Source organism: Martes martes (genome assembly GCF_963455335.1).
Source record: "Martes martes genome assembly, chromosome: 4".
Lineage (NCBI taxonomy): Eukaryota > Metazoa > Chordata > Mammalia > Carnivora > Mustelidae > Martes > Martes martes.
In genome coordinates this window covers 149,491,040-149,508,989 of record NC_137891.1, presented here as the reverse complement: position 1 = coordinate 149,508,989, position 17,950 = coordinate 149,491,040, and the positions used below count along the sequence as shown (strand labels likewise).

Sequence of the window (17,950 nt, the reverse complement as noted above, 5' to 3'; positions counted from 1 at the left end):
TTTTATTACTGTTTGTCATGAAAGATAATAAGCTTATGGAAAGCTATTAAATAATTTCAAAAAACCTTACTCCCTGTGTATGTATTCTGGCCGTGAGCTCTTCCCATAGTAGGTGCCCCATCCCAGACCTGAAGGGATTTTACCCTGGAGCAAGGCAATTTCTGCTGAAACTGACACTTGTTGGCAGCTAGGAGTGGCGTAGAAATATGGACTTACCCAGTAAAAGCCACCACTGGAAATAGCCAGCTCCATTTACATCAGCCAACAAATGCCCATTTGTTAGAGATCAGCTATGTTAAAGCATTAATAACCTGTCCTAGTTTGAACTAGCATCTTAAAGAGAATTGCTAGTTCTTTTGGCATGTGCACAGTGTTGAGAGGTTTACTTACTGCTGACGAAGTAAGATTTCCTTAAAAGTATTTCATTTGCTTATATTCTAAGAGTTTGGTAATGATGATTATATTAAAGATTTTTAGATTTAATATGCATTTTTCATACTCTTTTCCTCCTGCCTAGGTGTCTTTGTCTATGAATTCTGCCCCTCCCTCCTCTCCTTTAAAACAACTCATACAGCATATCTCTAGGAAGCCAACTTTGATTAATCTTAACATGACACATTAGCTTTCATTCCTTTATTCTGCCCTGTCAGCATCGACTTGAGTTCTCAACCCTGCCCCTTTATGGGCAACATGATATAGAAGGCCTCAGCATCTTGTATCCCCAAGGTACAGTAGAAAGAGCATAGCCTTTGGAGACACCCAAACTGGGCTCAGACCACAGCCCTGCCACTTATTAGGTATATACCTTCTCTGAGTCCACTTGTCTCATCTAGAAAATGATGAGAATAATTTCTACCCATGGAGCTGTCATGGGCATTAGATGAGATATGTAAAGCACCTTAGCATAGTAAGTGCTTAGTAAGTCATTGGTTCCTCCCTAGTACATATATTAAACATTAATTTTGCTTGAACACGTGAGACTTGTCTTGAAACTCTGCAAAAGGGCTTGGGGAACAGAGAAAGCATCTAGATTCATCAAATACTATTGAACTGGTGAAGGCCCAGTTAATACTGAACTATTGGGGCACCTGGTGGCTCATTTGTTTAAACATCCCCCTCTTGATTTCAGCTCAGGTCTTGATCTCAGGGCTGTGAGTTCAAGCCCCTCTTGGGGCATGGAGCCTTCTTAACAACAACAAACTGAGCTGTTCAATGTTTGTATCCTTCCTGTAACAAATCAGGACCCATAGCGCTTGGGAGTAATGGGCTTTAGCAGCAAGAATCTACTTTCAGATCTAGCTCAACCTCTTCTTCAGCTGTGTGATTGTGAGCAAGTTCTTTGAGCTCTCTAATCCTCATAAGTTGTTACAAAGATCAAATGAGTCCATGGACGACAAGTGAACAATAAGTGCTGATAATTACAGAAGTAGCAGACTTTCCTAAACACACCTTTTTTTTTTTTTTTTTTTTTTAAAGAGAAGGGGAATGAGGGGAAGGCAGAGGGAGAGGGAGAGAGAGACAATCCTAAGCAGGCTCCATGCCCAGCACGGAGCTCTATGTGAGGCTCGATTTCCCAACCCCGAGATCATGACCTGAGTCGAAGTGGAGAATCAGACACTTAACTGACTGAGCCACCCAGGTGCCCCTAAACTCACTTTTCAATGACTAAGAGTCCTTTCTTGAAATATTACAATCAAGTCCAACTATAAATCAAAGCCCAGCACTCTCAGTTTGCTAGCTTTTTTTCTGCCCTGCTCTTTAATGATAAAAATCTACACGGGAACTGAATTTTTTTGACTATAAATTCCTTCATTTTCAAAGCTTCACACATTTTTTTTTCCCCAGTAATAAGAAAATTTTGTTAGAAGCAAAGATGGAATAGCCATTGAATCTCAGTCTTTTTAGGGTCTATCCTTAAGTTCGAAGACATACAATAAAAACTTTTACCTTTTGTGGCGCCTGGGTGGCTCAGTGGGTTGGGCCTCTGCATTCAGCTCAGATCATGATCTTGGGGTCCTGGGATTGAGCCCTGCATCCGGCTCTCTCCTCAACGGGGAGCCTGCTTCCCCCTCTCTCTGCCTGCCTCTCAGCCTACTTGTGATCTCTGTTAAATAAATAATTAAAATCTTCAAACAAACAAAGAAAAAAACTTTTACCTTTCAGTCTTGTTTTAACTATTTAATAATATGGGCATGCTGTGCTTTAATAACTTAATATTATCTTAGTCCATTTGGGCTGCTGTAACAAAATACCACAGACTGAATAGCTTATAAACAACAGAAAGTTATTTCTCACAGTTCTGGAACCTAAGTCCAAGATTAGGGTGCCAGCTGGGTCACTTTTGGTGAGGCTTATTCAAAGCCAGCAGGAGAGAGAGTGAGTCTGCTGCAAGACAGAGTCTTCTTACATAGCATAACAGAACCACAAGCATGACATCCCATCTCCTTTGCCAGATTCTCTTGGCTAGACGCAAGTCACAGGTCCTTCCCATACTCAAGGGCACATCCAAAGGCATGAACACAGGAGGCAGGCATCACAGGGGTCACCTTAGAGTCTGGGCACCACCGTAACTACTATTAATACAGTGGTGTCTATGTTTATAGATGTTTTTTCCTATATATATATATAATTGAATATCTGTTTTTAAGCAAAAGTGGGACCATGCTCACAGTTTGTTTGTTTTTTTTTTTTTTAAGATTTTATTTATTTATTTGACAGAGATCACAAGTAGGCAGAGAAGCAGGCAGAGAGAGAGAGGAAGGGAAGCAGGCTCCCCACTGAGCAGAGAGCCCGATGTGGGGCTCGATCCCAGGACCCTGGGATCATGACCTGAGCTGAAGGCAGAGGCTTTAACCCACTGAGCCACCCAGGCGCCCCTCACAGTTTGTTTTGTAACTGGCTTGTATAACACTATCATGCATGATACAGTATAACATGAACCTCTTTTCAGGTCAGTAAATGTAGCTCCACATCATCTAATGATTGCATTGTATCCCATTATGTGAATATGATGACTGATTTCTTTCAAAGATTGATTTATTTATTTTAGAGACAGAGCACAAGCGGGAGGGGCAGAGGGAGAGAGAATCTCGAGCAGACTCCACGCTGAGTAGGGAGCCCAACACAGGGCTTAATCTCACGACCCTGAGATCACAACCTGAGTCGAAACCAAGAGTCAGACACAACCGACTATGCCACCCAGGTGCCCCAGTAATAAACTTAATCGATTCCCTCTTGTTAAGTATTGAGGATGCTTGTAATTTATGTCACATTTTACCAGTCTGCCATTGAAGAGTACGTGAGTACCCTCTTCCCCACACTGCTCCGGTGTTGGAGGCAAGCTGTTGCAGTTGGTGGCTTTTGACTGAAGTGTGTACATGAAACTGAATACTCCCCTTTTCTCCTTTCTTGTCCTACATATCTCTGTTTTAGATAAGAAGGCTGACTGCACAATCACAATGGCTGACTCCGACTTACTGGCCTTGATGACTGGTAAAATGAATCCTCAGTCGGTAAGTACGATGGAGCTTCTTTCCTAGTCGGTGGGCCTTTTAGTCCACTGTTTCATGTCCTGCCTCAGCCTGATACCATAAAGTGGAAAGTGGTCAAACCCACAAAACTTAGTGTTCCCTAAAAGGTTCGCTTAACAAATGACAAACATTTGTGGCACAGGCTGTGTGCCAGGCACTGTCTTGTGTGCCAGAAGTACCCAGATGAATAAGAAAGAGTCCTCTTGTACAGGGCATTCACAATGTGGTATGAGGCAATTTTGTAAAAGAGTGAGTGTATCTGAATATCCAGTCCAGGGTGCCATGCCTAGCTTGTGCACGGCAATGGGGGGTGCCGTGTCTCCCTGGACCATCAGAGACAGCCTCACAGAGGAAGTGACACTTACGCTGAGTCGTAAGAATGACCAGAAGTTAGCAGTGCACAGATGGAGAGCAGGAGCAGTCCAGGGGGAGAGAGCGATGCAAGCAAACGCATGACCTTTTACATTTCCCGTCTTTGCCCATGCTTTTTTTGTCTGAACTGCCTTCCCTGACAAACTCCTTTTCTTTCAAAATTAGCTCAGATGTTATCCCCAAAGACCACCTTACAAGTTGAGAAGAACTGTGGCCAGTCCCTCTTCTGGGCCATCTACTGGAAGCAAGCTTAGCACTTGTCACATTAGATTAGTCACGATGCGCCTATTTCCTTAACATTAGATCATGAGTGTCTCAAAGGAACAAACCACATCTTTTTTTGTCCTCATGTCTCCAGAACTTAGCACAGTGCCTGACATTTTTAGGTTTTCACTAACCAGTTGCTGGATTAAGTTGTATGTGAAGTGTATTGATGTATGGGTTTTCCTGGTCCCCAGTCATCAAGGGTCTTCTACTTGTTAGTCACCCAGTGTTGAACAGACTTGATACATTGAGCTTTCTTTTTTTTTTTTTTTTTACATTGAGCTTTCTTTAGCCAGAGAAAAAGAAAGAAACTGAGATGCTGCTTTGCATTGTGAACTGACTTTTCTGTTGCCTCAGCCTGATCTGTTTTAGGTCTCGTTCCTACAGCCGCCTGGTAATCCAAAAGACTGGATAAAATAACTAAATCTGATGCACACTAGTATTCCTTTTTAAAATGTTTTCTCTAAGCAACTGAGCCTATTTCAGTTGATGCTTTGACAAGTGAGAGACTTGCATCTGTGATGTTTCAACTTACTTGACACCACTGGCATGGACACCTCCACCCACGGATCCTGCTCCAAAATTCTGGACAAAACAGAGGCCACCAGTATAGGAGCTGGCTGTCTTCCTCCTTCCCACCCACTGCTCCTCGTTCCGCTGTGCACTCCATGCACTTCCTTGGCAGGGTGATCAGACTTCACACATCAGCTGCCCTCGTTCTCAGTTTATCTGTTTACCACCCATTTGGGGGAGCAAAGAATCAGCTTATTTTTCTTGAACACCTGTTAGCACCCAAAGGAATTAAATCTCAGATATTTCTGTTACTATGCTAATGGTCTTTCCTTATGCTTAGAGGATTTGACTGGAAACCATTAAATGCGTTGGAAATTATATTTTCAGTGTTTGGCTACAGTTGAAACAAAGCAGTGTCTCTCCAGTGTAAAGCACACACGAAGAACACCTAGGAGCCAGATTAAAATGATCCTTATGTTTGCATGCCCTAAAGGGTGAAGACTCATGTTTTCTCTATAATAATTAGTAAATAAAAAGTCATTTTCTCTTTTAATTAAAAAAAAAAAAAGGAAAGATGGTGAGTTTCTCTTTTAGGTACTGCTGGTCCATATTTTTTTAAGGACATATGTTAAATATATTGTATTCTGAGACACCTGACCTTTAAGTCATCAGACAGAAGGCTGTGTGCCATATAGAAAGGAAATATTTAGTTTGTCCAGACAGAGGAGGGGAAAAAAAAAAAGGAATTAGTCACCCTTACCAGAAGGTGTAGAAAAAGCAGAGTTCTGTGTGTTCGCGTGGATAAGGCAGAAGAGCTCCTAACTTCTTAATATATGTGCTTAAAAAGCCGAGACTACTAGAAACTTTTTGCATCTGGCTTTTCCGTACTTTAACAGTTGAGTTAAAAGACTGAGATCATAGTAGGGAAATCATCCTCTGTTCCCAAATTTGCTATTATTTCTCTAAAGTTTTCCCAGGATTTTGTTACATGATAAATTTAGCAAGCATCAGTGATCTAATCCTAGGCATTTGTTAAATGGAACAAATTGTGGCTCTGCACTTCGGGTTGGTTTGATTCTTCTTCTTGAGCCAAAGATTGACACCAGCCCCTCAGTCTCAGCAGGCTGCCTGTCCTCCCACTGTAGGGATCAGTCCTTTATCATGTAGACCAAAAAAGGAAACAAAATTGGTGACATTTCATCCACATTGTGCTGAATCCCAAGAGTATCTAAGTGTGTTATGCATGTGCTTTTTTTTCCCAGCAGACTACTGAAAATTTCAGTTCATATTTTTGTTGTCGTTAAGATTATATTTTTAAGTAATCTCTACACCCACTGTGGGGCTTGAGTTCACAACCCAGAGATCAAGAGTCACATGCTCCACTGACTGAGCTAGCCAGGCACCCCTTAGTTCATATTCTTGATCCACATGAAGTATTTTTATTTTTATTTTTTTAAAGATTTTATTTATTTGACACAGAGAGATCACAAGTAGGCAGAGAGACAGGCAGAGAGGGGAAGGGAAGCAGGCTCCTTGCCTAGCAGAGAGCCTGATGCGGGGCTCGATCCCAGGACCCTGAGATCATGACCCGAGCCAAAGGCAGAGGCTTTAACCCACTGAGCCACCCAGGCACCCCACACATGTAGTATTTTTAAACAAACCATCTAGTATGAACCCACTTCACTTCCTATTTGGAGAATGTACCATCGGTGACAAAGGCAGATAAAGGTAGCCTCAATTTCTAAGAGAAGACATCTGGGAAAGATGTGGTTTTTGACTGCTCTTTGTAAAGCATGCTTTTTACAAAGCCTTCCTTTTGAGGAATCTAGTTTTAAATCTATCCCAGAAAGCCAAGTTTCCTATTTTGAAGAAAGTTTAAAAAACCTGGATAAGTAAATGATCTCAGGACTGGATTGTCTAGAAATATCAGCAATCACAAAACAGAAAAACACCAAGTAATAAATTTTCTTTCTTCTTACAGGCCTTCTTTCAAGGCAAACTGAAAATCACTGGCAACATGGGTCTGGCTATGAAGTTACAAAATCTTCAGCTTCAGCCAGGCAAAGCTAAGCTGTGAAGAATTTTTGCAAATTAAGATGAGATATATAGATATCTGTCCATATACTTCATTGTCAGAACTTAGACGGGAACTACACATTGGCAAATAGCGTGAGATTTGTTTTTAAATGGGTGTGACCAGTCCTGTTTTCCGAAGCTCTGGGTGGACAGAGCCTGATGATGTACTACTGCTAGCTGAATTGCATACAACTGTGCATTACAAAGTTAATACGGTAATTATGGTTTGGGGTAACATTGAGTTTCAGAATAAAATTAGGAATGGCAAAATCTAAAAACTATGTAAACAAAAGCTCTCATTTTGCTTATAAAGTATATTTAAAGATCATTCTGCTGAAGATTCAACTTAAGTTTTCCTCTGGAGAACTAGGGAAGAAACCGAATGCCAGGAGCTAGCCAGTAATTAGTGTTGTGCACTTAATCTATTTTCCATTAATAGTTTTTAAAACTCTGTACTGAGATATTTTAAAAAAAGACTGAAATTTTGCATTTCATGCCACCAAATGGTATTTTTTCCCAAATCAAAATAAATCTGATCAGAGTTTGGGGGAGAAAAATCTACAACTGAATGCAGGCCTATTTTTAAAATAAAAACCTTTTTAAAATGACTTTCTTTCTTGAAAAAAAATCAGTGTATTGGTCATAAAACGCTGTTGTTAAAAATAATTGAACAAATAAAGCTCACTTTGAGATGCACAGCTTTTAAACTATCTGTAAAGTGCTCAGTCCTTTGTTTTCATTTTCCTATTTCATATAAATTTAGTTTAATTAATTATCCACATTTATCTTCCTGCTTTTTCTAATGCTAATGTTATTTCTTATAACTTAGTAAGATACGGGGTAAAATAATGCTTTTGGAAGAATGTTTAATAGAAAATTAAAATAGCTCTTCCTGATCTCCTTTGTGTTTATTGTGTATGTCCTTTTTGTTCAGGGTCTTCTCACTGATAGAGAGTAAAAGAAACATTGGGGGATTTACAGTCCGTGTTATCTAGGTGTTATGTACTGGTTACTCTGATAGAATCACTAAGTTGTGGTGTTTTGTTTTGTTTTGTTTTGTTTTGACAGGGAGACAGCAAGAGAGGGAACACAAGCAGGGGGAGTAGGAGAGGGAGAAGCAGTCTTCCTGATGAGCAGGGAGCCCGATTCGGGGCTCAATCCCAGGACCTTGGGATCATGACCTGAGCTGAAGGCAGACACTTAACGACTGAGCCACCCAGGTGTCCCAATCTCAAATTCTGTAAAATGAACTCAGAATAGAATTCAGACCTCCTTCCCAACTGTAGTTGTTTCTTTACTCTGAGAAGAAAAAGATTTGAGAAAAAAGTTCCAAAAGAATATCTGATTTATCTTTAGTTTGGTTTTATTTTATCATTCTGTTATACTTGTCCCAGATAACAAGAGACATGTGAAATAGGCTTTAGGACAAACCTAAAAAAAAAAAAAAAGAAGAAAGGAAAAAAAAAGATAAACAGGGGTGCCTGGGTGGCTCAGTGGGTTAAAGCCTCTGCCTTTGCTCAGGTCGTGATCCCAGGGTCCTGGGATCGAACCCCAAGTCGGGCTTTCTGCTCACCGGGGAGCCTGCTTCCTCCTCTTTCTCTCTCTCTGCCTGCCTCTCTGTCTACTTGTGATCTCTGTCTGTCAAATAAATAAATAAAATCTTAAAAAAAAAAAAAGATAAACAGAAAAAAACTGGTTCTTGGGGTAGAAATGTATTTGTATATGTGCAGTTTATACATACACTAGAAACTTAATGATGAAATCTAGTTAGTAGCAGTTTAATTTCTAGGGAAGGAAGCATCAAGGTTTGGAGGAAAGGTTAACAGGTCTGGGCTAAAACTGCTGCTGCTACCAGTTTTGCTGCTTGAGCAGGTTGAGTCTCAGTTGCCTGATCTATAAAGTGAAGATATTAATATTGACTTCCTAGGATTATTGAGAATCTTGAGAGAGAGTGTAAGTAAAGCACCTATTAGTGTTACTTATGACGTAGTCACTCAGTAAATGTGAGTTCCCTTACTGTTCCACAACTGCCACCTCTCGCCTCTGGGATAGGTGATACGTCTGTGTTGTTTTCTTAGGTCCCACTTTTGGAATCTTTTTTTCCTTTGTTCACTTATTTAACAGGTAGTTCTTGAGTGCCTACCAGATACAGGGTAATATATTTAAGGTTCAGTGTTAGGCACTGGAGGTGGTGATGAGCTCTTCCCCTCATGGTGCTTACAGCCTAGAGGGAGAGACGGTTCACACCAAAGAGGTGGATAATTCCTACAGACCTATGTACCATGAAGGAAATGGTCAGGGTGCTGGGATACAAAATCACAGTGAGGGGTCTCTGAGAAAGTGGACAAGGGAGTAGTCAAGGTCAAGGGAGCTTCCCTTTGAGAAGCTGAGGTGTGAAGGTTGAGGAGTGAACCATGCAAAGAACAGTGCGTGAGAGGGTGGGAAGGGGGCCAGTGTGAGTGGAATCTAGTGAGCTGGAAGGGCGGTCCAAGATGAGGTTGCCGAGGCAGGCACAGAGGAACCAGCTGTACTGGAATTCGTTCACTGTGGTAAAGCACTTGGGATCTGCTGAAGATGCAGCTTTATATCTGTTCATGTCTCACTCATGCTGCATATCCACTTTGCCATTATATCCTAAGTCTAGGACCCAGGCTCACGGAGCAGCTATTACCTGGAGCATTGTGATCGTCAAGGCAGAGAAAGAGAAAAAGGTGACGTACCCTCTCTCTGGCTCTTAAAGTTTCCACCCCAAAGTGATACATACCACCTTTGCTCCCATTTCATCATCCAAAGAAAGTCACGTGCCTCACCCAACTTCAGAATCTTACTAGGTACCAGAAGGAGAGGATAGAGTTAAAATATTTGTGAAAGAACTATGACCATTGCAGAAGCAGCTGTAAGCAGGGGAATGAAATGACTTAAACTGTCACTGTGGCAGCTGTGTGGGGAATGTACCTCTTTGCTGGGGGAAGGGGACTGGACAGTGGATGTCCAGGTGCAACAAGATGGTGTCCTGGACTAGGGTGTTGGTGGCAGAGATATGGACATGGATAAGTCGGCAGAGGGAGAGCTGACAGAATTTGATTACTAGAAGTAGGGGCGAGAATGACTTCCAGGTGTCATGACTCGTATGACGAGGGGACAAGTGGATTTTAGGGAGAGTGGCTGAAATAATAAGGTCTACTTTTGAACTTGTTAACTTGGAGATGCCTGAGAGATTGGCACATGGAGATAGCAGAGAGGCAGTTGGATTTACGAGACTGGAGCTCAGGAGCGCCAGTGTGGCTCAGTGGGTTAAAGCCTCTGCCTTTAGCTCAGGTCGTGGTCCTGGTGTCCTGGGATTGGGAGCCTGCTTCCCCACCGACCACCACCACCCCTGCCTATCTCTCTGCCTACTTGTGATCTCTGTCTGTCAAATAAGTAAATAAAAAATCTTAAAAAAAATAAAAATTAAAAAAAAAGACTGGAGCTCAGAGGTGAGGTCAGCTTAGAGATACACATTTGGAGGTCACGGGCATCTGGGTGGTTTTTTTTTTTTTTTTAAAGATTTTATTTATTTATTTGACAGACAGAGATCACAAGTAGGCAGAGAGGCAGCCAGAGAGGCAGGCAGAGAGAGAGGGGGAAGCAGGCTCCCCACTGAGCAGAGAGCCCGATGCGGGGCTCGATCCCAGGACCCTGAGATCATGACCTGAGCCGAAGGCAGAGGCTTTAACCCACTGAGCCACCCAGGCACCCCATCTGGGTGGTATTTAAAACTATAGGGATAGCTCCTGTCATTTGGGGAGGCAAAGCGGAGTGCAGTAAGCCTTGAGGAACTTAGGCTTTAGAGATCAGGTAGAGGAGGAGGATCTGGCAAAGGGGGTGAGGAAGAAGGACTAGAGAGGTTGAGAGACATTTCTCAAGAAGAGAGTATATATAGTCGAAAGGTGGGAATTGTCATCTGTGTCCTTTGCTCTATAAGGTCAAGTAGGATGATGTCTGAAAGTGTGTACTGGATTAAATTTGGCTACAAGGTGATCACTTACAAAATCAATTTCAGTGGCATAGTAGAGATAAAACATAGATTGTAGTTGGTTTCATAATGAGCTATGAATAATAAGGACAGAAAAGTTCCATTTGGTAGTGATATGCTCAGTGTCCAAATGATTAACACAGAGCAAGCACATTAGCTAATACTTTCAGTCCTAAATTAGGTCATCTTGTATATCATGCATTTTGCAACAACATCTTGCTGTTCTCTGTGCTTACCCTCACCATTCTCTCCCTACTCCCACCCCAATCCACTTGGCAAATTCCTTTTCATCCTTTTCCTGACTTAGCTTTCAGGAAGCTGTCCCTGTTTGCCATAAGTGGAGTTAATCATTCCTTTGTAGTAATTTGTTTCTGTTTCCCCTGAACAGAGACTGTGTCTCATGTGTCCATTTTGATCCCCCCAGCACAAAGTCTTGGCTTGCTGTCATTAAGTAAACGAATGAAAGAAGTTAAATAACAATTTAAAAACAATTCACAGAGGGCATTTCCGAGTATAGGAATCCTGTCACAGAAATGCATTCTCTATTACAATGACCTTCAGTTGCCCTAATGATGAAAGAGGACATTAAGAGTTCTCCTTTTAGAGCACTTACCCTGCTCTTTCTTCAAAATACTCACAGCTTCTTAGAACAGTCTTTCAATTTAAGATTGAAGCGGCCCAAATAATAAAAGTCAGTTTGTGGTTTTATTACGGTTTTTAAAAAGAAAGTGGCCCATTGGGTTCTGTGAGCATTGAAATCATCAGCCTTGTTGCTGTGCTTGTACAGTGAATTCAGACTCTCCGATTTCTGCAGTCCTTGTTGAATTTATAGAGAAACAATAATGGAGAGTATGACTAGGAAGTGAATGTGGAGGGCAGGGTGTGGAAGAGTCACTGAGGTGTGATCAGAAGAATCTCGGATCAGGTCCATCTGCCTCTGGGAAGCTAAGTCAGAGCAAGGCACTTAGACCTCGCCAGTCTTTAGTTTCTTGCAAAAGGGGGACACTGTTAATTCTTTTTTAATAGTCTCATTAGACTATGAACACCTTGAAGGTAGAAACTATGTTATTCATCTCTGTGTCTTGGTTTAATACAGTGTCCACCAGAGTGAGCATCAGTAAAGTTTCTGGAGTTTTAGACAGTGATCGTCAAAGTTCTTTTTATTTTTTTTTTAAGATTTTATTCGGGGTGCCTTTGTGGCTCAGTGGGTTAAGCCTCTGCCTTCGGCTCGGGTCATGATCTCAGGGTCCTGGAATCGAGCCCCACGTCAGGCTGTCTGCTCATCAGGGAGCCTGCTTCCCCCTCTCCCTCTGCCTGCCTCTCTGCCTACTTGTGATCTCTATCTCTGTCAAATAAATAAATAAAATCTTTAAAAAAAATAAAAGATTTTATTCATTTAAGACACACACAGAGAACGAGAGAGAGAATGAGCAGGGGGGGAGGGCCAGAGGCAGAGAGAGAAGCAGGCTCCCCTACTAGGAAGGAGCCCAATGTGGGACTCAATTCTAGGACCCTGGGATCATGACCTGAGCTGAAGACAGATGCTTAACAGACTGAGCCACCCAGGCACCCCATTAAAGTTCTTTTTAAATGGAAAATCCCTTTGAAAGTTTCAATCACATATAAATATAAACCCGTTCTTTTTTCCCCATATATGTCACCTTATTGAAAAGAAATATGAAATTAAATCCTATAATTAATAGCTTTATCTTCTGAAACTCTAGAAGTTTCAGAAAATAATACTTTAGTGCAGCCTGGTATAGGAAACTTGGGACCCATCAGATGTGGGTTTTGGTCCTAGCTCTGGCACTTAAACAGTTGTGGGACATTGAGCTAATAATAAGTAAGGACTCTGAGCTTCCTTCTCCCTTTGTAATAATGGAATAATAATTCTCCCTTGCTGGCTGTGAGGATTAGCAATTATAGTTTTAAAATGTCAAGCCACACAGTAGGTACTCAATAGATGGTTCCTAGTGTTATTTGAGAAGTTTTTTTTAACAGGAAGGAATTTATGCTTTGGAGCATTTTGTGACAATCTTTTGAGTTCAGATAATATGCTAGCTTCAGGATTGGGGACAGTTTGCATATTTTTATGGACTGTCCACATCCTTACATTTTCATGAAAATGTAATAGTCTCTGTAACTTAGTGAATGGTTATAGAATTGTTGAGTTTGACTTAACGGAAGATTTGCTTTTCAGCCGAGATTACAGTTCTAGCTGCCCATGGCATAGCTGCTTTCTCAACACAAAGACTTTGCTGGATGTTATTGACCAGAAAAAAACAGTCATTAGTCAGTTGTAAATTACTGGGTAAATTACTCTGTGGGACTGGTTTTGTTTAGAGACCACACTGATATGAATTAGGAGTTGGGGGTATGGTACTAAACAGCTAATAAGGTCCCTGAAAGAATTATGTGCTATCAGGAACCACAGCTGCGTCTGGCCAAACTTTAAGAGTTTTTCTCAATAGAGAGTTACAAAATCTATTGGAAACGTCCAGTATTAATATCTATCTGGAGACTGTTGCAAACAAACAGCTCTTTAGTTCTTGGTTAGAACAGAACATGGAGCCAGATTTCTGGCCCTTAAGAAATGTGGCGTCTGATTCTGTTTGGCAGGAAGTTTAATCTGGCATGGAATTTTAGCCAGACTTCTTGAAGAAATATTTTTTTTAATGTATCATATCCAAAATTTATTGCAAAGAGTGATGTCCATTTAACCTATCCTATTAATAGTTACTTAAATACTTTGTAAATGCAGCACTGTTTTCAGCAGCATGTAGTAAGCATTAGACCTTTTATTTATTGAATTTGTGGCCTTAAACTTTTAGGCAAACCTGGGGGAAATTCATTGTAGTCCACTGTTCTTTTAAATTGCAGGCGGGGCGCCTGGGTGGCTCAGTGGGTTGGGGCCTCTGCCTTCCGCTCAGGTCATGATCTCGGGGTCCTGGGATCGAGCCCTGAGTTGGGCTCTCTGCTCAGCGGGGAGCCTGCTTCCCTTCCTCTCTCTCTCTGCCTGCCTCTGCCTGCTTGTGATCTCTGTCAAATAAATAAAATCTTTAAATTGCAGGCTGAGAAGTGGTAAGTGCTACAGTTTTCTAACCAACTACCAAACACCAGTACGTTTCCTTTTTCTTTGTAAAATATTATGTAATTCACCTTTTAAGACTACAGCACCTTCTGAGTGTGCAGAACACTGTTCAAGATTAGACCCTTCATTTGAACAGAAGTACGTGGAAAAGAAGTTCAGATGTGAAGCTACAACAGTCTAAGGGAAAGACTGACTAGGCAAGCAGACAAGAGCCTTCAGCTTGGCAAAGTGATGCCCAAGGGCAGGGTGTGATAACAGTTCACAGATGTTTGAGAAATGGAAGGACCAGTGAGAGGGAGGGGTTATTTTCCTTAGTTATTAGAACTAATGGGAAGAACTATAAAAGGGGAATTTCAGACTAAAAATCCATTGAACTTCCCGACAATAAAAACTGGTCAAGAGTGAACTGAGCTCCAACACAGAGATGCTCCTGAACCAGGCTGGCAACACAGGGCACCTGTGGCAGATGGGCCTTAACAGTAGCTAGTGGAGCATCTGAATGGCAGAAAACACTTCACTGACAGCCACTCGAGGATTTCTCCTTTTGCCATTTATCAAAATCTTCTTTCTTCTCTGTGTCAGAAAGACTTGGTATTTTTTTTTTTATTTTATTTATTTGATACAGAGAGAGAGATCACAAGTAGGCAGAGAGGCAGGCAGAGAGAGAGGGGGAAGCAGGCTCCCCACCAAGCAGAGAGCCCGATGCGGGACCCAATCCCAGGACCCTGAGATCATGACCTGGGCCGAAGGCAGAGGCTTAACCCACTGAGCCACCCAGGCGCCCTGATTATACTTTTAACTTGACTTGCTCCATGACTTACTAGATATCTTTGAAAGAAACAGAGAAATGAGTATTGAAAGCTTTTCAGTTTTCATCGTGGGAAAGGAACCTGAATCTGTTTGTGTCTTTTTGTCTTTTCTGAAGTCCGTTTTTACTTAGCTGAAGACAGTAGAACCTTAAGGCCACAGAATAACATCTGCAGTGTAGGTGACCACGCTCAGTAATGTTGGAACCTGAGCGTGAATTCTGACTCAAGCACTCATTAGCTGGTCACCTGAGCAAGTTACTTACCCTCCCTGAGCATCAGTTTCCTAAAATAGGGTGGCAATAATACAATTATGCTTGTTGAAGATTAAGTGAAATGATGTATGGGAAAATGCTGTTGTACCATGTACTGGTTTTAGTTATTAATGTTTGTATTAGTTTTCTCTTGCTGCTATAACAGATTATCCTAAGTGTAGTGGCTTACCTCGACTTATCTCACAGTTGTGCAGCTCGGAAGTCTGGGGGCAGGGGGTGGGGGTTGGCTGGTTTCTCTGCTCCAGGTCTCTTGGGGCTAAAATCAAGGCATTGGCTGCCCTGAGCTCTTATCTGGAAGCTCTAGGGGAGAATCTGCTTGCCTGCTCCCACAGGACATTGGCAGAATTCGGTGACTTGCTGCTGTAGGACTGAAGTCCCCATATGCTTTCTGGCAGCCCAGGGTTCTCAACTTGTAGAGGCTGCTTGCCTTTCCCTCATCATTAATTCTAGTCAAGTCCTCATATTTTACATCTCTCTGATCTCCCCTTCTGCCTCCTCTCTCCTATCACCAGCCAGAGAATATTCTGTGTTTTCAAGAGCTATGTGATTAGGTTAGGCTCCCCAGATAATCCAAGATAATCCCCCTATTTTAAAGTCCACAACCTTAATTATATCTGCAAAGTCCCTTTTGCTACGTAATGTAGCGGTCACAGGCTCTAGGGATTAGAGTGTGGGTATCTTTGGGGGTTCATTCTGCCTACTACAGTCATGGTATTTTAGGGCTGGAAAGGGCCCTTGTAGAACATGAAATTCTACAAGAACTCCCGGGTTCTTGCCCGGGAGGGTTTATAATCCAGTGGGGGAAAGAGATGAAAAGCATACAGCAAAAAGAGTCCAATAATAGAGTTTCTATGGGACATTCAAGGAGCCCAGAAGGCCTTTTCTGTATCTGACTCGGCCTGTGGTTCTTCCGTCAGACCCTACTTGATCTTTGGTGTTTTGTCTTTTCTCAAGATCCTTCAGATGGAATCCATATACACAAAACACCATGTGATTTAATCTCTAAATGTCCCGAAAACAAGCTGCTACCAGAGCTCAGCATTTGGGACTCTGCTATTTAATAAGGAAAGGTCTTGAGACCTCTGCTCAGAGTACGAGGAATCATTTTCTTCTCCGATGATGAAGGTATAACAGCACCTTATCTCCCCTCCTTCTTCATCATGCCCCCAGGAGAGCCCTCTTGTCTTTCACTCCTCGTTCTCTGGCCACATGTATGTCTTTACTCCCCTCTTTCGAGTTTTCTTGTTTCTTATTGTTTTGAACTAGAAGGCACTTACCCTGGATAATGCAGAGATTTCTGGTCAATTCTTCACACTTGTCATTTCTATTTTAATAATGTTTCATAGATGTTAATTTAGTCAGGCCTCGGTGACAGTTTGGCAGTAATAACAGCTGTCATTTATTGAACACTTATCACGTGTTGGGCGCTGTGCAGAGTTCTGTACTTCCGTTTTCTCATTTACTTCCAATTTCTCATTTAATTTAGACAATGTGTGAGGCATGGGTACTATTCATAGCTCCATTTGAACCCATCTTGGATTTGAACCCAAATCTAAGTCCAAAGCTTGTACTTGACACTAGAGTAATATTAAACAGGAGCTAAAAATGAGGCATGAAGGAGCCAAAGCAGCACGAGTGGATTGGGAACCCTCAATTTCAAACTCAATTCTTTACAGCTATTTGGAAAGTCAGAGGATTTCCTTCTAGAGCACAGGATCTCCTCCATTTTCTACCAGAGACACTCACAGGGATTCCGCCATACTCTGTTTCAGACAGGTGATTTTAGTGTGCGTTCCCACAGCGCGCAAACAGCTACAGAGTATATGTGGGCACCGGCTTGGCATTCCACAGAAAAGCCTATCTCTCTGGGGGTGGGGTGGAGATGTAGTGTGTCTTGTGGCTGGCCCCAGCAGTTAGAGGTAACAGAAAATACCTTCCCCAACGGGATTGGGATGAGTAAGATATTTAAGGATTTCACACAGAGCCTGGCACTTAGTAGGTACTCAGTAGATGCTGATTCTCATCATCCTTCTAGAAGATTTTCTTTAGTTCATGGGTATTCAAGTCAGTAGAATCCTGTTCTTCTAGCTTCTCTTGAATCTAGGCTCAATGTTGAGAAGACAGGAGATACATCTTCTGGGTTGGCCCCTGTCCAATCCTGTGAATCATACCAGTTCTCAAGTTTGAGCTCAGAACTGAAATCTGAGGCCAAAGAAGGCAAAATATTTCCCTTTCTCATTCTTGCTAAGTTTCTGAGTTATTGATGTAATGGAAACAGATAGCCCGGGGTTCAAATTCGGGCTCTGCATTTGCCTTCTCAAGTTACTTGCATGTTTCTATCATGGAAAAAAGCTGCGCTGTGGAGAGGGATAAACCTGGCCATTTTACTCAATCATTTCTCCTTTGTCAGGTATCTCCTTACCTGTGAATGGGGCCAACAGCAATCCTCTTGCAGGGTTATAAAGCTTGGAGAGTAATGTACGTGGTACAATCAAGATGCAGCAGCAGAAGCCCATGAAAGATCCTTTACATGAGCCATTCATTCATTCAGGGCATTGGCAATTTAAGTTGAGCAAGTGGTCCCAAGTCTGAGTGATTCATCCTTCTCCCTGTCCAGTAGGAGGGCAGCCAGGCAAGGTATCTGTGGGTGCCCTGCCCACAGGCTAGAGCAGGTATAGGGACAGACAGCCTTGTAGGGGCAGTAGAGGTGCCAAGTACCACCTAAACCCAGCCCTACTGCGGTCTACCGCCAAAGCCCCTGGCACAAAACTGTGTTGCTTCAGCTGCTAGTAGTTAATGCTCCTTTACTTGGAAATGTTTTCAGCTCCTGGGAGCAATATGGTGCCGCGAGGGCTCACTGCCCAACCCCCTTGTCTCCCCGCAATTGAGATCCGCATGCACCCTACTCCCAGCCCAATTTACCGTCCTTCAAGGCTCACCACGCTCTGGGCCCAGGGTCAACGTGGGCGTGGGAGGAAGGGGAGGTTGTCGGGGAGGGCGGGGAACTT

At 42.3% G+C, this 17,950-nt stretch overlaps 1 protein-coding gene across 1 annotated transcript in view; it reads left to right on the top strand.

Moving 5' to 3' along the window:
• Positions 1–7,651, top strand: part of SCP2 (sterol carrier protein 2) — a 109,482-nt gene extending 101,831 nt beyond the window's left edge. Inside the window, exons 15-16 of the mRNA XM_080801016.1 lie at positions 3,433–3,512; positions 6,661–7,651. Coding sequence (XP_080657142.1) covers positions 3,433–3,512; positions 6,661–6,756 — 176 coding nt within the window. The 3' untranslated portion in view covers positions 6,757–7,651. The remainder of the gene's footprint in view (positions 1–3,432; positions 3,513–6,660) is intronic.
• The last annotated feature ends 10,299 nt before the right edge of the window (positions 7,652–17,950 follow it).